Source organism: Podospora pseudoanserina, chromosome 4 (assembly GCF_035222485.1).
Source record: "Podospora pseudoanserina strain CBS 124.78 chromosome 4, whole genome shotgun sequence".
NCBI classification, from domain to species: domain Eukaryota; kingdom Fungi; phylum Ascomycota; class Sordariomycetes; order Sordariales; family Podosporaceae; genus Podospora; species Podospora pseudoanserina.
The window spans coordinates 1,085,541-1,107,443 of NC_085923.1; the positions used below are offsets into that span (position 1 = coordinate 1,085,541).

Consider the following 21,903-nt stretch of genomic DNA (forward strand, 5'->3'; position numbering starts at 1 on the left):
TGGCGGTCGGACTCGATGACGCGATGGGAAGACGCGGTTCGGGAACGAGTGTCAGTTTACGCGAACGTTATCAGTCGCCAGATGGTTCTCGGTGGTGTTTGTGACGGCCGAAGGATGTGACAGTAACAGCAATGAATGCGCAAACAATCGGGGAGCGCAAAGTTGGCTCTTCTGCGACAGGAATTATTCGAGGTTTACTTTTAATCTGTTGAGTGATGTTCCCAAGTCTCCCTCAAAAGTCACAGCAGTTGTCAATTGGCCCGTCGGCTTGGCAGGCAACTGGCAGGGATTGCTCGAGCCGCAGCCGGGAAAGGCTTGGCAACAGTGGGTCCCAAAGCATCATCAGTCCACCACTTTCATCGAAGCTTCCCCTTGGCCCAGTCGTCGAGGTTCACAAGCAACAAACACCACACTTCACCATGGCCTCTCCCAGACGCCTCCTCCGAACAGCCCGCCAACTCACCTCAGCCAAAACCCCCTTACTCACCTCCCAATCCCCCCGCCATGTCTCAACCACACCCTCCCCACCATTACCATCACCATCATCACCACCCCTACCACCCAAAAACCTCAAACCCTTGACAGAATCTCAGCGGGAAATGCTCTCCTCATTCCTCCGCGTCAACCAAGCCGGCGAGCTAGCCGCCACCCTCATCTACACAGCCCAGACGCCCCCCATCCTCGCCCGCGAGCCCCACCTCCGCCCCCTGATGAATCACATGTACGACCAAGAAGCCGACCACCTCCGCGTCTTCAACTCCCTCATCGCCAAACACCGCGTCCGCCCAACAGCCCTCTACCCCCTCTGGTCCGTCCTCGCGACCGGACTAGGCTGGTCCACCGCCGTCATGGGCAAAGAAGCCGCCATGGCCTGCACCGAAGCCGTCGAGACTGAAATCGGGGGCCATTACAATGCGCAGATTCGGGAGCTCCTCAAGATGGTCAGCGAGTGGGAGGCGGAGGGGTATGATGTCGGCGAGGAATTCACCGAGTTGATCAGCACGCTGAGGAGGATACGGGACGAGGAGCTGGAGCATTTGGACCACGCGGTCGAGCATGACGCGCAAAAGGCGGAGCCGCACTGGCTCCTGACCGGAGTCATCAGAGCGGGGTGTAGGGGGGCTATCTGGGTTAGTGAACGGGTGTAAGAGTGTACCATATGTGTGACGGGTTGAATCTGTATATCTTGTACGAGTAAAACAATTGGGAAGGGAGAGAAGACCAGCTTCAGCTGAAGAAAACGTCTTGTACAATAAGAAAGTTGGCTATCAAAATTGGGTTTGGCAACACCCAAAAAAACAAAATAAGAAAAGAAACAGTAAAAGAAGTTTTAAAAAAAAGGTAATAAAAAATCAAGAATGCCCCAATGCACAAACCCGTATACATGCTCCACCAGGCGCCTGCCTCAACCCCCAACGCCAACGCAATGATGCCACACTCCTCCAGGGGGAATCTTCACCATCATAAACACCTCCTTATGATCCCTTCTAACGCTGGACTCCAACAGACCAGCTCTTTCAGCAATATAAACACTCAGTTACTAGAAAAATGGTTAGTCAAAGTAATGATGGGATAAGAGGCAACATAATCCAACTTACTAGATAGCCAACGGAGCCACCTGGTCCACCTGGAACAGCCAGTTGCCATTCGTCTCCTCCACCACAAGCCAATCATACGGGAACTGCACCAAAGCACCTTGCGTCATGTTAAGCAGCTCCTCAGCATCGGCGCGGTTGAGCATATCATCAGTCGGACTGAAGCCCTTCCGGCTACCCCTGGTGGTAGTCCGCCGCCTGGGGCGTCGTTGAGACCCAACTGGCTTCACACTATTGCCGTTGGCATCAGTATTGGCAGCTGACGCAGTGCTGTCGCCCGTCTTGGGGGGCTTCTCCTGGTTGGAAAAGGTAGCCCTCCGCTCCCTTGGTTTGATAACATCAAGCTTCTCCGTCTGGGGCAAGTGATCGTGACTTGAATTGGTCGGATGATTACCCGTGTCCAAGGGGTCGACAGACTTCTCTGGGTCGGGGTTCATATCACTCCACGAGTTGTCTTGCCCATAGTCATTTTCTTGCATGCCGCGCTTTTCATCAAGAACGGCATCCTTGTTTGGCTCGTTGTGACTGAGAGCGTCCCTGACAGCATTGCCCAAGGGACTTGCCAGTTTCTCAGCCGTCGCGTAACTGGCAGTAGCAGGACCGGGCGCGCCGATACCAGCTCCACCGCCTCCAGCCTGGGCTGCCGCATGGCTCATGGGAGGCTTCTCGCTCTCTTCGTCGGAGCGGTGAAAGTCCATGCTCTCCTTGAAGCGTTGGTTGTAAGCGTCGAACTCCTTGTACTCAGCCCAGTTGGTTGCTTCCGAGTCTGGCATGCAGCGGAACACGCGTCGGTAAATCCTGGTGTTGTTCTCAGCCACTTTCGACCAGACTTCATCGTAGAAGGCTGGGTTGAGAGGATCGCGCATACAATCCTTGTGGACATCGGCCAGCTTGATATCAATAGGAAGGGTGTGGGCGGGCCCGAAGCTCAACCTTCCGCCAGCGTCAGTGTGAACGGGCGGGCCGCCAATGTCGGTATCGTCCACCATGGGCAGTGTTGGCAACTGGTTTGCCCGTGGCAGTCCAAGTTGCTCCGTGGTCCGCCTGTCAAATGGTGGCATGGGAGGAATACCGTCGTTGTCAATCCCTCCTTCGTCACGAGAGGTGACGGCCGAGGGGCGCCGGAGCTGATGAGCTTGCTTGGGACTGTCAATTGTTCCCCTTCCGCCAGACAAAACATCATGAACCAACACTTCTCTATCATTGACAATAACAGAATCACGCCCCTGACGAAGACCTTCCTCCTGAGCGGCCTTCCAATGATCAGCACCGAGACCTTCCACTTCCACCTTGTGCTTGTCAGCCTGTGGAATGTCAATTCGTAGACCGTCGGCAGAGCCCTTGCCCTTGGAGACCCTGGAGGAAGACCGGCCTCTGCCCACCGGCTTCTCCGGATCTGTATCCTGGTGATCACTGGCGTTCTTCCGAGATGGGATATTGAGTGGCTCTGGGCGAGCCGAACTACGGCGTCTTGAGCTCTCGGCCACAGGAGACAGTCCATCGGATTCGTCGCTGTAGATGCGGTCCATCTCGGCCTCGAAAGCCTCTGCTTGGTCGAGATCGGCCTGTCTTTCCTCCTCCAAAATCTCGTCAACGTCCAAGCCCAAATGCTCTCTCATCAACCGAAGACGCAGCGTGTGGGCGAATCTCCCGACCTGATAAGGGCGTCCGGCCATCGTGGACCAAATCATGTCGGTATCGCGGACGATGGCGGCAGCCTCGGAATCGCGGTTGCCCAACATGGAGCGCTCATTGATGTTGGCCGATCCGATCAAAGCCACCCGGTCGTCAACGATGATGCACTTGGCATGGATATACAACATCTCGGTTGTGAGCATGCCGTTGGACATCTTGCCCCACTGCCGGAGACAAAAGAACTGAATGTAGTCCTCAGGGTCAATGCCGGCAGCCTTGAGGCGCCCAAAGATCGAGTGCTCTCCACGACAGATACTGCGGTATTGGCACTGCAGAATGAGACGAACGCTGGTGCCATCTTGTTCGTTCACCTCGTTCTGGAAGCCAGGCATCAGGGGAATCAGGATAACCGCTCGCCAGTCCTCGTCGTTTTCGTGAGCACGAATGATGCGGCGAACCAGGGCATCGCCGATACCATTGACCATCTTGCTATTGAGGGTCTCGGTGCTGGTGATGAAGAACTGATTCTCCATATATACGAAATGGTCCGAGTCTTCGATCATCTTGATATAAGCCAAGTGGATGCTTTGTTCCGTGTCTTCAATGCCTAGAGACCAGGTGGATGCCGAGCGAAGGATTTGCACCTCACAAGTGCCATTCAAGCCAACTGCCTCAAGCTCCTCTGGGTTGCAATCCGGCGGAGGCAGCAGGAACGGCGTAGGTCTGGTGGGCTTGCGTCCGCGACGGACGTAGTTCCACCTCTGAACAAAGTGACGAGTGAGATCGCGAGCTGGCTGGCCTACTACTTGCATGGCAATATCGTGCCATGGCATGCGTGGGATTCTGGAGCGATCATACATCTCCTCGTAAGGCTCGTTGAGGCGGAAGAAGTCGCGAACACGGGGGTTAGAATAGTCCTTTCCGGGGAAGAGTTGAACATGCTCGGCATCCCTGGGCTGTCCCTCTTGAGGCTCGAAACCAGTAGGTTTGTCGTCCACCACAGGATGTTGCGGGCAATCCCAACGACCAAAGCAGAGATCGATGCCACCGACAAAGGCGATATCATGATCGACAATAACGATCTTTTCGTGATGAGCAAAGAAGAACTGGTTCTTTTTAAACTGATGTGGCGAGCGCTGGACAAAAATGTTCGGGTGCAAGTTAAGCAAGGAAAATTTGGTATACTCGGAATCAATAGGGATAGCGGCTTCCACATTGCGGTAGACAATCACAAAGACCTTGACACCTTCGGCAGCCTTTCGCTGCAGCAGACGATCAAGTCGCCACTTTTGGCTGATACAAGCGGGACGTCTCATGTACAACTCGGGACTCAGCCACCAGTCGTGAATGTAGATGACATCCTTTGCCATGCTGATGGCACGCGAGACGTTCCACATGTAGTCTCGGCCGTCCACAAGCCATTGGGCATAGGCCCCAGTGCGAACAGGGGCAAAGCTGCCAAACCGATTGTGCAGGTGCCATGGCGTGTTCTTCAGCATCTCCACGATGGACTCCTCAAATTGCTGAATGAGGTGCTGATTCGGGGAGAACAACTTGACCTTTCGCTCCGAGGTAAGGATCTTGAGAGTATGGTGCTTGGCCACAGGGCGGGGAGCCGTCAAGTCGAGATTTTCAACATCATCCTCTCTATTTTTGTCCTTGCCGGTAAGCTCCTTGCCCTTGGTGTTCTTCGATATGAGCTTGAACTTGGGATCAACGAGGTAGACGTCGTAGATATTCATGTTCTCCGGGGACTCAACGCAGACGATATAACTTTGACGCACAAGGAACCATTTCCGACTGTGTCTAGCAATCACCTTTCCTGGCGTCAAAACCCGTCGAAAGTCGAGTCCCTTGGAGGACTGAATGTGCAGGTAGCATTCTTTCCCGTGATAGCTGCCTTCTGCAGCAAGGCGCACACCAAGGGCAGAGAGTTCGAGGAAGCGGCAGAGACGGTTGCTATCCGCGCGGAACATGAGCCAGCGAATCATGTCTTGAAGATACTTTTCCAGCGTCCTCTGTTGCCGCTCAACGTAGCGTCTCTTGGCCACACTGGGGTCCAAAGCACTGGCACCAAGATCGGCCATGGATCCGAGCGCTGAGGTCTTTCGTCGAGCACCCAGGTACGACATGCGTGAGCGCTTTTTCCGAATCGGGGCGTCGATATCGGTCCCTTCCTGAACAGTCGCTTCGCCTGCTGTTAGCTCCCCGGCCGTCTCTTCAGCCCTATCGTTGTTATTAACAAGCAGGTTGGGCGTAAGCTGGCTGTTCGGAGCATCCTCCTCGTCAGACTCATCCAAGCCTCTCACTCCACGAAGGTAGGGAAAGGCAGACAAAGGAAAGCTGGGCTGTTTTGGTCTCGCCCCTTGATGAATGGAAGGCAACTTCTCGTTCCCTAGCGTCAACTTATACTTCCAATGAAGGTTGAGAATGTCCTTGATGGTGCGGTGGATGGTCCACTTCATCTGACTTGGACCACTGCCGTACTCGAGCTCGATTTCAAAGAGCCAATGTCTCTCGCTGTCCTTCTCTTGACTTGGCGTACTACTCTTGACTTTAAGCCTCAACTGCTCGAGCAGCACGGGGATCCTCTTGTTACCATGCTCGTCCCGCTGTATCATGCTTGCCAGCATCAACACAGCGGGGGTAACCGCCCGTAGTTCGGCCATGAGCTCTGCTGATTTGGCAAAGTCAAACTGCTCGTCTGGCTTTTTGCGCAGCAGCTTCAAGGCACCTTTAACTTGTTTCCATTTTTGTGCACTGAACGTACTGGCTCGTTCGGTTCCGAAAAAGGGCCTTCTGGGGCTGATGGCATCCCCATCACTGACACCACCACCGACACCGCCGAGGGCCGAAAATCTTCTGAAATGATGGCCAACCCTCGAACCTCCTGGGCTTTCGGCTTCTTCCCCGTCATCATGACCACCTCTTGAAGACCATGGCGTAACTCTTCTGGGGGCCCGTGCATTAGTCAGGCGGTCACGACCTTCACCCTCAGATACAACGCCATGGTCGTCTACGCCTCCCAACGTTGCACGTCGCAAAAGCCCTCCAAACCTCCCGTACCCAGCGGCAGCAGTATCCTGGCTTCCCACACCAACTTGAGGTGTGTTGGGCGTCGAATATGAGTCCATTCTGGGTCTCCGGATCCGTCTCTTCTTTCGTTGTTTACCCTTCGCAGCTCCGCCAACCGTCTCATCGGCAGTTTCCTCGGCATCTGCATCAACATCACTACCTTCGTCTGCCGCGCGAGGTATTCTTGGTGGATTACGGAGTGCTGTTGGCGAACTTGCGGTGGATGGGAGTTCCGAAGGACCGGCACCAGGTGTCCTCGGGGTATGCGATCCGCCAGTGCCTTTCAAGTCCTTGAGTATGGCAATGAAACCCGAGCCACGGAGCTTTCCAAAGGCTTCGCGGGTGTCCCAAGAACCCTGCCTCGAATGTGCTGTTATCTGGTCTGGCGCGAAGTCATCCTGGGTGAACTGTACGCTTCTTCGGTTTGAATTCGGCAAAGTGAACTCCGATGTGTCCAGTAGGTCGGATGGGCCTGAGGCAGCGGATTTAGGGGGGTTCTCAGCATTGAGAGCGGACGGTATGGGCCCATTGCCATAGCCAGCCGCAGGGGAAGATTGTCGGTCATGGACAACCCCCCCATTCAAGTAATCTGTAGGCTCGTTCTCGGCAATGCTCTGCCCACGTAGGGAATTCGGTCTCGTCGCCGGGCGGGTAGCAAAATCGACATGGTCGGACAGCAATGGTGATGAGTGAGTGTGGAGGAGTTTGGCTTGGGGGATGGTGGGCAATTCGTCGAGCGTGCCGGAGGAAAGGGTCGTCTTTGCTTCCTTTCGAGGCGTGCCCGAAGGCTCAAGCCGGGGGGTATCCGTCATGCTTCTTTTTCAAGTTGCAGTCTTTCTGTGGCAAGCAGACAAGCCGGCGGTTCGTGAAGATGATGGGGGCCTCAATAGCGAAGCATGGGTTGGCGGGTTGTTCGCAACGTCTCGGATTCGCGCGGCACGGATTGTTCGAGGGGAACGTGGGCGTAGGGGATGACTTCTTCGCTAGATTAGAGATGGTGTGTCGGTACAGCGGCGCGTGGTGCGCGTCAGTGGCATGCGTCTTGATGCAGGTTGTGGAACTGGAGTGGAAGGTTCAACGTTTCCCGATTCAAGGAACCTGGAAGCTAGAAACCAAGAAAGCAACTAAAATGGCCTACTAGTGTTGGCTGGCTAGTAACAGGAGGACGGTAGGAGGGCAGGAAGCAGGCTGCGATCGATGTGCAGTTTTCAATAGAATAAGGTAAAGATGGGGATGCAACCAAACTTTCAAGTTTCCCGCCAACACCTTCACTTCTTCACCAGGAACATCGCATTCCCACAGCCGCGGGATGGACGTGATGGCACCTGACGTTGGGTGCATCGACAGGGGTGTACAGCGGGAAATAACCTACAATTTACTGACCCCTTCCATCGGGCCCCACGCCTCTGGGCTGCCCCATGTTTCATCATTTCCAGCGACATCATCCAAATCTCGACAGCCTGGAACTCAAGTGCTGGTTGGGATGGCCTGGCACGCAAAATTGGCTCAATTACGGCAGGGTAAGGTATTCATGCAGCTGCAGCATTTTCCAATTCAGATGGCAGCTCCCACTCGCTGAGGTCAGTTAGATCATAGGTCCTACGAAGATACAAGGTATCTCTGGTGTATCTAGTCATAATCATGGAAAACAATATAATGTCACCAAAGCTGTAAAGAAATAGGGACATGAAATTGACATACGTAGCACCTTTGCTTGAAGATGTCGCAGAAGAAACAAAGTGGTACCGAAGCTGCGGCTGACAACCTCGGAGCTGGGCCAGTGTGCGCTAGCAAGGGTGCCCCTCGACATCCAAGAGGCGGGGTCTCAAATTCGCGTCTCAAACGGCTTCAAACGCGTCGGAGCTCCAGAAATCGACATCATCGTTGTATCTTCCCATTAAACATTATCCCGCCGATGCCACCACCATGCCAAGAGAAATAATCACCATTCAGGCAGGCCAGTGCGGCAACAGCAGTCAGTATTTCCATTCTTTATGCCATATCCTGTTCATGTCGTCCCCAGACTAACAGTCCATCTACCACAGTTGGCAGTCAGTTTTGGCAGCAGCTATGCCAGGAGCACGGCATCAGTCAGGACGGCAACCTCGAGGACTTTGCAACCGAGGGCGGCGATCGAAAAGATGTCTTTTATTACCAGAGTGACGATACCCGGTACATCCCAAGAGCTATCCTAATCGATCTGGAGCCACGAGTTATCCACGGCATCCAAACAGGCCCATACAGAAACATATACAACCCTGAGAACTTTTACGTGGGCAAGAATGGTGTAGGGGCCGGAAACAACTGGGGCGATGGGTACCAGACGGGAGAGTTAGTGCACGAGGAGATCATGGAGATGATCGACCGGGAAGCTGACGGCAGTGATTCTCTCGAGGGCTTCATGATGCTGCATTCGATCGCCGGAGGCACAGGCTCAGGCTTGGGTTCCTTCCTACTTGAAAGGTTAAATGACAGATTCCCCAAGAAGATCATCCAGACATACTCCGTATTTCCTGACACGACAAACTCCGGCGACGTGGTGGTACACCCATACAACAGCATGCTCACCATGAGACGCCTCACCCAAAATGCCGATTCAGTGGTTGTCCTCGACAACGGAGCTCTCTCCCACATCGCAGCAGACAGACTTCACATGCAAGAGCCCTCCTTCCAACAAACAAACCAGCTGGTATCGACCGTCATGTCGGCCAGCACCACCACCCTCCGCTACCCAGGTTACATGCACAATGATCTTGTCAGCATCCTCGCATCTCTCATCCCGACCCCACGTTGCCACTTCCTCATGACTTCTTACACACCCTTCACCGGTGATCAAGTCGAGCAGGCCAAGACAGTCCGCAAGACCACCGTTCTGGACGTCATGCGTCGTCTCTTGCAGCCCAAGAACCGCATGGTATCGACCGTGCCTGGCAAAAAGAGTTGCTACATTTCCATCTTGAACGTCATTCAAGGAGAAGTTGACCCGACAGACGTCCACAAGAGTTTGCTGCGTATCCGTGAACGTCGTCTTGCCACTTTCATTCCGTGGGGTCCCGCCAGTATTCAAGTGGCTCTGACCAAGAGAAGCCCATACATCCCCATGGCACACCGTGTCAGCGGTCTAATGTTGGCCAATCACACGAGCATCGCAACTGTAGGTATTCTCCATATGTTGAAACAGATATCTCCGTATCTAACATTATCACAGCTTTTCAAAAGAATTTACCGCCAGTATGATGGCATGAGAAAACGCAATGCCTTCTTGGAGGGCTACAAAAAGACGGCTCCCTTTGCTGACAATCTCAGCGAGTTCGATGAGGCTCGAGAGGTCGTCACAGATCTCATTGCCGAGTACGAGGCCGCCGAAGACGCCAACTATCTCAACCCCGATGTTGGCAACGAGAATCCCCCCTCGGCTGAAGTGGACAAGAGGATGGGTTAATCGAGGTTCTTTTCAAGAGGTGGCGGTTTCCCACAATGTATGAGTGATGGATGGATGGCTATGGTTGTGCAATTTTAGGCGCTCAGGGGCTCCATAGGGACAGGAAGCGAGCATGCATCTGTGTAAGTAACGCTCTTGTTCCTGTTTTGAGATGACTTGAATGAGAGCTACGGATGGAACAATACTATTACATATTCTCACATCTGAAAGACGTCGCCAAATGACCTTCCTGATGTCAGGTCATCATTGTTGCGCTACCTAACACCATGTCACGAGTGACCGTTCGTATGGCTGGCAGACTCTGCGAACGCGGACAATGAGGCCGACACTGAGTGTTTGGCTATTATAAATACCCTTCAGTTCTCGGCTTTTCCTACCAGTGGAATGGCAAGTCAACTCTACCAGCAAATACCAGCGGGCCATGAGTACTCGTCAAGTTGAGTACCGGGAGCACTGGTCCCACGGATATACCCAATCCTATTCTTACGACGACCGCCTTTCCTCGCGATTTCGCACTTACGCTTCCCATCCGCGTCCCACCCATGGTTATCAATCACAGCTCGACATGTACCCTCTGACTGCTGCACCATGCTTCTATCACCAAGCTGTGCTCTTATATCCCATTGGACCGCAGTATCCTTATTACCATTCGCCACCATACAACCCGACCCCTTTGTCTGCTTTTCACTCACCAACAACTAGCTACAACATCCCCTTTCCGCCGAGTCCGCTGTCTAGCTGTTATTCAGCGTCGACAGAAATTTCCGTCCACCCTTTTCGCCGAGTCCCCTTTCTGACTGCCATTCTCACGGCTGACCCTCCCGGGCGGGGCTTACACAGCGGTTGCTGCAAGCACCGCAACCAAACCATGCTTCATCAAGAATAACGTCGCTGAGAAGACAAGCATCCACGAGCTCAAGATGGGGCACATCAACACCAGGCACGGCACCACAACTAGCACACCCCAGAGCACGCCATGCAGTCCCCCTCCTCGGGATGAGCGAAGAGGGCATCGGGAATCATTGAAATTGGTGGTTGAAGAAATCAGCGACGAATTATGTCTCAGAAACCCCGGACGGGAGATATGGCTCGCCTCTAAGCCAACGGAGATCAAGCGTGGGCAGTGTGGATACAATCTTAACGCAGACAACATGCGTCGCGAGCCCAAGCCCACACGAACTCCCCCAAACGCCTGCGTCAAGCACCAAAGGCCATCCACAAAAGGCGATACCAAGAAGAAAACCAGTCCCGCCCCCAGTCTCAAACGTCAGCCCAGCACAGCCAAAGATTATACGAATGAAACCAGTCCCTCCACCGATGCCAAAGGCCAAGCCAGCACAGCCAAAGATCAAATCGAAAAACCTATCTGTTTTTACAGCAACGAGAAGGGCAATTTTCTAGCGAGGTATATCCACTATCTGGAGGGTATACACGGCCGGGTTTTCTTCAGAGTGGTGGAGGATGACGAAACAGCTATGTGGCTGGCAGCTGGTTTTGCGCTTAACAAGTCAGCGCAATGGCAAAGCTGGGAAAACTGAGGGAAATGCCTGTGGAAGAGGTGTTGGGGTACGTTCAACGCATATACCCAGGTGAGGTTGTAGAGTCAAACGGATGTTAAGACTCAGGGTTGAAACGCAGGAGACGAGATAATTTATGTCTCCGGTGTATGGGCTGGCTGTGTATCGGGTGCCGTATCGGGTTGGTGATAATGGGTATTATCAGAGGTACCTATATGGACTCGGTAAGCTCAAATTAGTCAGGTTACTACCATTGAAGGGTAGGTATTAGTGTTGTGGGCTTGTTACTGATACGCTTGTGCTTTTTAATTTCTCGCACAGAACAGGCAAAGATGGATGGAATTTGAAGTCATTGGGGGTCTGTTTGAAGTTTCATAATCGCGGTTGGAGGGCTGACAGTCCGGTACTTGCTGGCAAAGATTGTATATCTGGGATATCGAGCACGTTCATAGATATCGTTTACAGAGATTGCCTAGGTAAAGAATAGAATATGATGCAATCACACCTCAATCTGTTACTCTTTCACGTTTAACAATTGTGACTTGCTAAACAGCCCGGTCAAACTCCCACGCCCCGATAGAATAGTTGATATTGCTGGTTGGTAAAACCTGTAACAATTATCAGCTTACACCTTTTTAAGTAGAATAGACCTGTTAGTTACTCTTTCAGGCGTATTAAATACTTTTCGACGTCTATTTGGTGTCCTTAAAAGCGACTTGACTATTTTCTAAGGCGTAGTTCAGCATCAAAGCCTTTGTTAATTTACGGTACTTTATGTTGGCATTTATTTGTCTAGAACGTGGCTCCCAAGGGTGTCCTGCTCTGAGATGAAGAGCTCCATGGCTGCATGTCTTTGGTGTTGACCAGAGCCTCAAAGGAGTCAATTGCATATCACATGAATACCCGATAACACAGGTACGGAGGGAAGATGCTCAAACTCAAAGAGACATCATCTCATGTATTTCCAGCCTCATTTCTGGTGATTAACAACGTCTCGCCAAGCCTCAAGAGAGTCAAACAACACACGCAGCACTGCCAGCAACTACAGCAGATCTGCTTCCCCGTACCCGGGATATGCTCAACAGCATTGACCTCGTCCTCACAGCTCCAACCCTTATCCGAGATCTGCTCGTCATCATCAGCCATCACCCCTGACTGTTTCCCTTGTTAGTACTTCATACTCGCCCCTCGACTTTGATATCTCACCCGTTTCTCCCTATGCTCAAAGTTCCCCGTCCGTTCCGAGCTCTCCAACTAGCGGACACTTGCCATCAACAGGGTAGATTTACCAGAAGGGTCAGGAGAGACAGAGAAACCCATACAACGATGTGCCTGTGCTGGGTCAACCAGTGCCAAGGAAGCCAACGGAGTCAACATCGCCGCCAACTATAATTGTGACACCTCCCGACAACCAAATCCCACCACAAAGTCATCCTTTGACGGACAACAACCGAGATATGAATGCCATGAATTCCCATTTGAACCGCTTAGCTCGCGATGAAACATTGGCGGATCCTATCGAGAGGTACGGTTCGGCGGTCAGGCACGAAAGGTCAATTTTCAACAGTTCAAATTTGTCTCCAGCTCCAATGCCTGCGTTGGAAGCTAGTACGACCCAAAAGATTGGACATACTGGAAGCCAGATGGACAGATCGTAGAGTTCGGAAAGTCTCTACTTATCTCCTGCCAAGAGAGAAGTCTCTTCCTCCTAACTAGATATACGAGCGACCTCGAAGGAATACAGGGGATTGTTGGGGTTGCAGTGGTGGAGAATGATGTACTGGCATGCCAGCTTCGAACATTGTCAGGTGTTTTTCCCGAGACGGTGAATAGTCTTGAATACAAGCACATGCCCGTCGGAGAGGTTCTCAAAATACGCCAGCCGCACCCACCCAGCAAGATATCTAGGGCCTATTCCAGGTACTCAAATACCACCTGAACGCGAATTTCCATCGAACAAACCCAGAAACATGCCTACTGCACGCAAAGATGGGCCTCCTAAACGCAAACCTCTACCTTCCACTTCTGGTCTTCGTCGGCTACGTATGGAAACTCTTATAGAAGTGACACGCGGGTTTTACTCTCTACGATGATCTGGCTGGGTCAGAAGCTCAGCTACATTGGGTGGAATTGGAGTGGCAGATTCCATAGACAATATTTTTAATGTTAGAATGTTATATATTCAGGACCCTAGAAGTTAGACAGTGATGGCCACCTCATCAATATCTCCAGGAGGCTAAATAACACTAGTCAAGCTCGAATGTGCAGGATATATAATTTTAGTTCCACTGAAATTTAGAGAATTCTTTTGAGATGTTTCACAACCCCTTAATGAGGTGCCTTATGATTTTCACTACTCACCCCTAGCACACCACGACTGACCTTCATGGTAGCCTCACAGTAGGGCTTGTGATATTGACCACGACATATAACATTACCCGACAGTCATTTAAGAGGCTAGGGCAATAACGTGACATGTAGTCCATCATACATGTTGATAGGAACAAATTGCTAAGCTCGAACGGAAGATATTTAAGATATACAGGCACCATCTTATATATCTCCAGCCTGATATCTGGTCACAGTACACAGCACAGTTGACGTCAAGGAGCTCACGCGGTTGAATCACATTCACACATTCGAAACACGGTGTTTGCAGGTCACTGCTCATATGGCTCACATGAACATTAGGTTCAGATCAGCAATCATATCTGATCTCCGCCACGCCTGTGAGGATATCAATACTCAGCTTCCCTTCCCGGCTTTCCCTTGTTGTTGGGAAATACGAGACAACTATCCCCTGCTTTTTGTGTTGTCTAGGAGCAGACACACTGCACTGCCGATAGCTCGAAGAAAATGGATAAGAAAAGAAAAACAGGCCGGTTGTCCAAGTTTACTGGCAAGGACAAGACCCAGCCGGTTAGCAACACAGGCCATGGGCCAGGCTACAACAGGCAGGGTACCTATATCCCCTCAAGGAAAGAAGATAACAAAACCTATATTCCCGAACACATCGCCAAAAGCTCAAATGGCCATTCAAGCAGAACTGTCACTCCTGCTCATAGCCACACCCAGCAACACCAACGCTCGGCTCACGATCAACAGACAACCAGGCCTGGCCCCCCAACCACGCAAGCATCAACACTTGTGCACTCTTCAAGTACGTCGACAATTCCAAAGAGAAAGCCGGTATCAACGTCTCTGAAATATCCAAATATGTCGACAATTTCAAAGAGAAAGCCAGTGGGAGCAAACCCAGCACCAAATGTCTCGGGAACAAACACATCAAGCCACAGTAAACCAGAGTCCACATCGAAACCATCTTCATCCACAGCCTCAAGCTGGACCGAATTCGACCGCACGTCCCACTCTTCCAAAAGTGTCAAACTCCCCAACAAGAAAGCTGGTCCCACTGTCTATCATTATCATGGCCGCGAACACCTCCCCTTACCACACCACAAACTCCCAGCCCGCATCTCGAATGTAGAGATAATCAACTGGCGACCAATCCACAACACCTCTCCGCCTGCGCCTCACCAACACCCGATAGAGTTCAGGGCGATTGAAATCGTAGATAATCCCGATACCTACCCAGAATCTGGTTTACAGCTGGCGGGGGTTCAGAATGCACCGGATTGGCAGCCGTAGTTACGGATGGGATTGGTTTGGGCCTTGGAAGTATAAAGGTGGAGAGTTTTATCGGCCAGGGTATTATTTGATGGATGTTGAGGCTGACGAAAGGTGCAAGACGGTTTGGTTGTGTTATCGTGAGTTTGAAGACGGAGATGTGAGGGGCTGAGATGGGTTGGGGAGATATGCAGTGGTGGGAGAGGAGGTTGCATGACTTTCGCCAGCATCTTAATAGAGGTGGGAACTACTCCGTATATTCTGAAAGCTCTCTTGAGGATTTCGGATCCAGTATAAGCCTTGTATCTAGACTTTTCCGTATGTTCGTTTTGTCATTGGAGTGAGACTGTTGCGGGTTGACATTGTCTGAGAGCAAATCAGTGTCAGACCTCGAGCACACGTTCATGACATGCAGCAGATCACCGGTCTTGCCAGATATTCTGTGCATTGTCGATCGAGAGGAAAGTCAGAGCTGGAACCGCTGGTGTTTCTCAGCCATGCTGTGGTACATCCGACACAAACAAGGCCGGGTGGGCCTGGTAGCTCGATACACAGACTCGGTGAGCACAAAGATGTTTATGTTTGTGTGGCGGTAGCATCTGATATCCAGAAACATCAAGCAAACCGTTTCAAAGAGAGATGTGATGGCAGATGCGGCTTATAAGCTTGGCAGAGAAGCTGCAGCGCCAACTTCTCTTTGGCGGTGATGGTTCTGGCCTTGGGCGATCGGTTGAATTGGGTTTTACGAGTGATGACAGACGCACTCGGACCCCCCTGCAAGGCCGAGGCCACCTGCCGGAGAGATTGGCCAATCAGGAGATGATGATTCTGACCCCCTGTCAAACCCCCTGATAACACGAGTGTCCAGCTCGTTGCCGATTGGTTTAGATCAAAATGCACGGCCGGCCGGGCCCGACGCGATCCAACGACCTGCACTTCCCGAAGCGTGAACACCACAGCACGACCACTTGCTCAGTCAACATTTTGATATTTCCCTTTTGGCGACAACCCACAGCAGCAACATGCAGCAGAACGCATTCCAGCCGGCCGACCACAACGACCCGCGCCATGCTGTGAGCACTGGCAGTTGATAGGCGGGTTGAGGCCTGGATGGTGGGAACAACATCGATGTGGCGTCCCCAGCTCCCCATGTCGGCTTATAATTAAAGAGACTAGCGCCGTGCCATCCCCCCTCCCCATGCCCCTTCTGGGAGCATCGCATCGCCCACATCCCTTCCATCTCCTCCCTCGCCGCCTGTGATTCCACTCCTGATTCCCACAACCTCCTCACACACTCGCTTGTTTTTTTCGGTTGCTCTGGCGCCGCTCCCCCGTTCATCGCGAGTATTTGACTCCATGCACCAGACCGTATCCATTCGTTACTCCGGATTCCTCCCCAGTCAGTCGTTCATTCACCATCTCATCCTGGTATAATCCCAGCCTTCCAGAGTTGTATGATACCACCCTCTCGTTCAAAACCACATAAAAACAAACTCTCATCCCGTCCGACCGCCATTCCTCTTCGCGACGCGCTTGATTCTCCATCGTAATCCACCATAATCAATCGCCAAAATGAAGTCCTTCTTCCTCCCCGTCGCCGTCCTCGTCTCGGCCGCCATGGCCCAGACCACCAGCGTCTGTGGTGCCGACTACATAGTCGAGGCCTGCCTCGGCTCCGAGAAGGCGAAGCTCGCCGCCTGCGGCCCGAGTGACTACGACTGCTCATGCGCCGCCTGGCAAGCTATCCTCACGTAAGTTTCGCTGTGTCACCCGCCATCTTGATGATATTCTAGACAGTATCTAACCTCCTTGCCCGCGTACAGCTGCTACAACAACTGCCCCAACGACTCTCGTCTCCGTAAGTTCTTAACCCGCCCAACCTTGCCTCGAACGCGTAATCTCTGTATTCATACTGACTCTCCGTATCAGACTCTGACGTCGGCCAAAAGGACATCTTCTGCGGCTACGCCTCCCAGTTCCCTTCCAAGGCCACCGCTGCCCCTTCCGCCTCCAAAACCAACAACGTCACCCCGACTCAGACCCTAAATCAGAACCAGGTCGAGGATGACGCGAGCAACACTGACGACGAGTCCGGCACCTCCACCCTCCCCAGCTCCCCAGCCACCAACACCAACAGCGCTGCGTATCTCGCCCTGAACGCTGGCGGTGTCCTCGCCGCCGTCGCCGGTGTTGTTGCTGTCGTGCTATAAGCGAGAGGGAAAGTCTGGCAAGCTATTTGCCGGGTGTTGTGTGGTTCTTTTTGGGGAAAGCCTTCTTTGGAAAAGTGGAATCTGTGATCCGAGCTTCTTTTGGATAATCATCTGGCTTGAATTACGCAAAAGTTGAGACTGGCATTTATTGCGATTTTCAGCTTTGGTTCTGACCGCCTCTTTGTGAGGGTCAGGTTCCCATTTTTCTTCCTTCTGGATTCAAGTAATGCTTAATTTTTTGTGTGTGGTGTTAGCGTTAATGGCTTTGAAGATAGTAATGAACTTGGGTTGTTATGTCGGTCGAAGATTTGGTTCTTGTTTGCTGAGCGATGTTTTCATCATCGGATGGATGATGAGCTGTTCACTGACATTGATTCTTGCAGTTGGGGAGAGAAAGACAGGTTTGCCCCGGTGATGGAGTTTGTCAGTTCCACCTGAGCCGAGCCATTGGAGCAACTTTAAGGTAAGATCAGATGAAACAAGCTGTCACTGACAAGTCAAGGAGTAACAACAAGCCATTTTAAAAGGTTGGTGAAAGACAGAACTAACACTGACAACTATCAAGGCTAACTTTTCCTGACCCAAATCCAATCTCAGACCAACCACCCCAACCCCAACCTCACATCTAAGCACTCTCCTCACTTCCCAACTGCGAAAACCCCTTCCTCCCCTCCGACTCCTTCCACCCCTTCGCCACCCCGCTCCCAGCCGCGCTCGCCCCCGCCAGCTTCCTAAACGCCGACCGTCCCGGGTCATCCTCACTCCCGGGCTCAGGCAACGGGCCCTCCACCGTCCCGCTCCCCTCAAACCCACCCTCTGTCAGATTCTTCCCGTGCGGCTTCCCGCCCCTCTCGGCACCGGTATGAATCAAATTCTCGACATAAGTCGGTGCCTTGGCCCCCTGCCCCTCGGGATTGCTCACAGTCTTTGACGACTCCGTCTTGGTCGACTTGGAGGGCATCCCCTTTTGTCCGCGCTCCGACTGGGACGATTTGGACATTTGGGCTGATTCCAAGGAGGCGGAATTGCTAGAGGGGCGGCTGGTGGTGCCGGAGAGGGAGGATTCATACTCGGATTGGGAGGCTGGCTGGCCGGGGGAGGAGCTGGAGGAGGTGGGGTTTTCGGAGAAGGCGCCGCCATGGCGGCGGGATTCGGCGGCTAGGGAGGATGGGTTGACGGGGCCGGCTGATTCTTGGATTATGGGGGCTGAGGAGCCGAGGGTGACCTTGGGGGTGTTGTTAGGGGGGTGGTTGTGTTTGGGAAAGAAGAGGGGGGAAGGGACGTGCCTTGGTGCCGGCGCTTGGTGCTTTGTTGGGGGACATGATTAATGATTTGGTTTATTTGGACTTTGCAGAGGAGTTTGGTTACAGAGCTCGAGGTGATTGCAGATAGGAACTGGGTTCAGGAGAGAGCACAATTCCTATTTAATCTTCTTTGGCATCATCTTGAACTGTGGAAAGACAAAGGTGATGTCATTCGGTCCCCCTCTCTGATGTCATGTTGGCATTTTGTATCCCGTTTCTAATTGAGGTGAATATATGAGACGCGGAATTCAGATAGGTTCGGAGCTTGGCTGGGCGGGGAGCTCCTCCAGTCCATGACTTCATGATGAGCTCTTGTTTGCAGCCAATCTGTGTTATGTAAGGGGGCACAGGGAGCCTGGCAGCTTTTGTGAGAGGTGGAGGGGAGGAAAGGGCGGCTCTATGGAATATAGCTTTGGTATCTCAATGAGATTTACCCTACCCTGCTGTTGCCCACTCTTCAGAGCTATTGTATGGCGTCTGTTTCATCCTCTTCAGGGCATTATGGAGCTGTCTTTCTTGAGAGTTTAAAAGTGTCTGAACTAACTCCTCGGCCACACGGATTGGAAGAGTCTTCTTTGGTCAGCAAATGAATCTTTCTGAATGAATTTCTGTGTTTCTCAGATATAGGGACAACATGTCGTGTAAGTGAGCTCTAAGATCAAGGGTTAGGGTTGCCAGTGTCATGTGCTGGACGTGCGAAACAAGACCAACAGCACTGGATACTCGGAGACTGCAATCATATAAGAAAGAAAGCCTAGACCTCGGACACGATTGCATGTAGAGGAGAAACTACGGACCTATCCTGCTGCATCGCAAGACTGGCTCGGTATCCAAGAAACTCGCCGGTGAGTCAGCAGCTGGCCAGAGGCGTGATTCTGGAATCGGCGCCACCTTTGGTTGCTCCCGCCCGCCCAAAGCTCCGACCGACCATCAGCGCATTTGCCCCGCGACTCTTGCTGCTCTTTTTCCCTGTCGAAAACTCATGGGGTCCGACCTTGGGCCCCGAACTCACCTGTGTTTCTGAAAAATTCATAGGGATTCAGGTTGTGGCCATCAAGCCAGTGTCTCCGTTAGGTTGATGCCGAATTTACAAACCGCCACATCGGTTTTCTTCACTCTTGCCCGCCGCCTCCATTCGATCAACGTTTTGCGAGGCCGACGCATTGACACCAGCCGACGATTTGACTACTCCCATCTACCTTCTCAAGTATGCACAGGGCCCACTCACCCTCATGCTACTCTCATCTGCCAGCAATGGCAACTGACATTTCGCCTCCAAGTCCCGATGAGCTTCGGTTTGCTTCAGAGCAAGCCTTAGCCAAACCACCCGACGAGCAGCAGCCGGTTGCTCCGGCCACGGCATCAAACATGAACTCGACATCATCAGCCCCAAGCAAGCCTCCGCCGGCGGCACCAGCGAACCACTCTCCCGCGCCTCCCCAGCCCCCCCCATCGGCGAGCTTTGATACAAGCCGACGACAGACACAGAGTCCCTTACACGCTCCGGGACAGCCTCGGAAGAGCCAAGGGGCAAGAAAACAGCATAGAAACCAGAGAAGGGCTGGCCCGTCGTTTGGCGACTCTCATATGGACGACGAGGACGCCATGGCTGAGATTAGAGCCCTTCGCAATACCTCCAGCCGCCGCGGTCAAACATCCATCACACATCTAATGAATTATGCGCTTCCACCACGACCATATGAGGGTTCGCACGCGCCTTACTCCCGATCCTACCGGAGAAACCCTGCGTGGGGCGTAGGCTCGGGATATCACGCCGTGGACAAGGCCCGGTACATCCATGCGAACTACCGCTTTGTTGTGACCCCCGAGGGCGACTACACCGTCCAAGCCGCCGACGCCGACCAGCACATCGAGTGGACCGACGTACTTCAAGTCATTGCATCTACTGAATCGCAACAGACTTCGTGCCCCATCTGCCTGTCTGAGCCGGTTGCGCCGCGCATGGCAAAGTGCGGGCACATCTTTTGCCTGCCTTGCTTGATGCGCTTCATGAACACGACCGTGGGTGATGGAACAGAAAAGAAGCAGCCCAAGTGGAGGAAATGCCCAATCTGCGAGGACAGCATCCAGTTATCTGATGTGCGACCGGTGAGGTTCTACGCCGGGCAGGAAAGCCCTCTGCCTCGCCCGGGAGACGATGTGATTTTGCGCCTGATGGCTCGGAACCCCAAAAGCACGCTTGCGCTCCCTCGAGAGAGCGGTGCAGAGGTGCTCGAGTCTGGTGAGGATATCCCCTGGCACTGGGCGGCCAACGTGCTGGATTATGCGAGAATCATGAGGGGTACGGGCGGTTACATGGCGGAGCAGTTTGACCGAGAAATCGAAGAGCTGCTCAAGCAGGAGAAAGAGGACGAGCTCTTGTATCAGGAAGACACAGAATGGACGCAAAAGGCCGTCAGGGCGATCAACAATGCAAAGGAAAAGATGATTGGGCTTGGGGAGTCGCAGTCGCGGACTTCGTCATCCAAGGCCCCTGAGCTGGTGGTGGTTGCGCCGGAGCAGAAGCCTCAGGATCAAGGATTTTACTTCTATACATCGCCACCACACCTCTACTTGTCGCCGCTTGATATCCGGATTCTCAAGACAAAGTATGGTTCTTTCTCGTCGTTTCCGTCGACGTTGCTACCTCGGGTGGAGCACATTTCTACAGGGCACGTCGTCGACGACGCGCTTAGGAAAAGAGCAAAGTACCTGGGCCATCTCCCCCACGGGTGCCTGATTAGCTTTTTGGAGTGCGACTGGACGGATATTGTCCCCTCGGAGGACCTCGCCACTTTTGCAGAAGATATCGAGCGCCGGAGGAAGCGGAACCGCGACAAGGCCGCGCAGGAGGAGCGCGAGCGGATCCAGGCCGAAAGGATAGAAGCCGCTCAGGTGCGCGGGGCTAGGCGGCAGCTGGGCGTGTTGGATGAGGACATCACGGCGGTTAGGTTTGGCAATGCGGGATTTGTGGACGAAGAGTCGCCAGTGAATATGGATGATTTCTTGCCGTTGGGGGTAACGGCAGCTACTTCGGGGACGTCACCGCCGAATCAGAGGAATGGTTTTGGCACGCTGGGGGAGATTAGCACGAGCCCGTCCGGGAGCAGGACGGTGTGGGGGACTCGTGCTGTTGCTGGTGAGCCTGTGTCGGCGGCGGTTCCTAGGCCGAGGGTGGATGATGGGTGGTTGAAGGATGATGCGGTCTTGGAGACGTTGGGGGCGGATATGACTTTCCAGATGGAGGCCATGGGGATTGCCGAGACTGGTGGCCCGTCGGGCAGTGCTACGGGCGCTCCTGGTGGTAGTGGTGGTGGTGGTGGCGGCGGCGGCGGGAAGAAGAAGAAGAAGCAAAAGATTACGTTGATGAGCACGGGGGGCAAGAGAGGGCTGTAGGATGGTTTGGGCTTGCCTGCCCTTAAGTAGAACTAAAGTGATGATGAGGCAAGCTATATTACAAAACATCAACATCCAGAGACCTGTGAGATTTGAAAGCAT

At 52.9% G+C, this 21,903-nt stretch overlaps 6 protein-coding genes across 6 annotated transcripts; 4 read left to right on the top strand and 2 right to left on the bottom strand.

Moving 5' to 3' along the window:
• Nucleotides 1–419: 419 nt before the first annotated feature.
• On the top strand, nt 420–1,148 carry COQ7 (ubiquinone biosynthesis monooxygenase Coq7; the record flags this gene model as incomplete). Its single annotated transcript, XM_062946563.1, has 1 exon — nt 420–1,148. The coding sequence occupies one exon, from the start codon at nt 420–422 to the stop codon at nt 1,146–1,148; it is 729 nt and encodes a 242-aa protein (XP_062800205.1).
• Nucleotides 1,149–1,533: 385 nt separating this feature from the next.
• Nucleotides 1,534–7,597, bottom strand: SPO14 (Phospholipase D1; the record flags this gene model as incomplete). The annotated part of the gene is made up of 2 exons (XM_062946564.1): nt 1,599–7,597; nt 1,534–1,540 (listed from the first exon to the last, which is right to left on the bottom strand). The coding sequence occupies exons 1-2, from the start codon at nt 7,115–7,117 to the stop codon at nt 1,534–1,536; spliced, it is 5,526 nt and encodes a 1,841-aa protein (XP_062800206.1). The 5' UTR covers nt 7,118–7,597.
• Nucleotides 7,598–8,104: 507 nt separating this feature from the next.
• On the top strand, nt 8,105–11,773 carry TUB4 (gamma-tubulin). Its single transcript, XM_062946565.1, has 3 exons — nt 8,105–8,280; nt 8,351–9,459; nt 9,514–11,773. Exons 1-3 carry the CDS (start codon nt 8,232–8,234, stop codon nt 9,745–9,747), a joined length of 1,392 nt encoding a protein of 463 aa, XP_062800207.1. The 5' UTR covers nt 8,105–8,231; the 3' UTR covers nt 9,748–11,773.
• Nucleotides 11,774–15,831: 4,058 nt separating this feature from the next.
• Nucleotides 15,832–17,408, top strand: QC764_402880 (uncharacterized protein). The gene is made up of 3 exons (XM_062946566.1): nt 15,832–16,642; nt 16,715–16,749; nt 16,821–17,408. Exons 1-3 carry the CDS (start codon nt 16,464–16,466, stop codon nt 17,099–17,101), a joined length of 495 nt encoding a protein of 164 aa, XP_062800208.1. The 5' UTR covers nt 15,832–16,463; the 3' UTR covers nt 17,102–17,408.
• Nucleotides 17,409–17,726: 318 nt separating this feature from the next.
• On the bottom strand, nt 17,727–18,423 carry QC764_402885 (uncharacterized protein; the record flags this gene model as incomplete). Its single annotated transcript, XM_062946567.1, has 2 exons — nt 17,727–18,326; nt 18,388–18,423. 2 exons carry the CDS (start codon nt 18,421–18,423, stop codon nt 17,727–17,729), a joined length of 636 nt encoding a protein of 211 aa, XP_062800209.1.
• A 1,236-nt stretch (nt 18,424–19,659) lies between these two features.
• Nucleotides 19,660–21,801, top strand: QC764_402890 (uncharacterized protein; the record flags this gene model as incomplete). The annotated part of the gene is made up of 1 exon (XM_062946568.1): nt 19,660–21,801. One exon carries the CDS (start codon nt 19,660–19,662, stop codon nt 21,799–21,801), a length of 2,142 nt encoding a protein of 713 aa, XP_062800210.1.
• Nucleotides 21,802–21,903: the final 102 nt, after the last annotated feature.

Bases quoted from the DNA above. Each gene is read 5' to 3' on its own strand.
- TUB4 (XM_062946565.1), top strand. From the start codon at position 8,232: ATGCCAAGAGAAATAATCACCATTCAGGCAGGCCAGTGCGGCAACAGC. The intron at 8,281-8,350 runs GTCAGTATTTCC...CATCTACCACAG, and splicing joins AGGCCAGTGCGGCAACAGCA to TTGGCAGTCAGTTTTGGCAG. The intron at 9,460-9,513 runs GTAGGTATTCTC...ACATTATCACAG, and splicing joins ATCACACGAGCATCGCAACT to CTTTTCAAAAGAATTTACCG.
- QC764_402880 (XM_062946566.1), top strand. From the start codon at position 16,464: ATGAAGTCCTTCTTCCTCCCCGTCGCCGTCCTCGTCTCGGCCGCCATG. The intron at 16,643-16,714 runs GTAAGTTTCGCT...GCCCGCGTACAG, and splicing joins GCCTGGCAAGCTATCCTCAC to CTGCTACAACAACTGCCCCA. The intron at 16,750-16,820 runs GTAAGTTCTTAA...TCTCCGTATCAG, and splicing joins CCCCAACGACTCTCGTCTCC to ACTCTGACGTCGGCCAAAAG.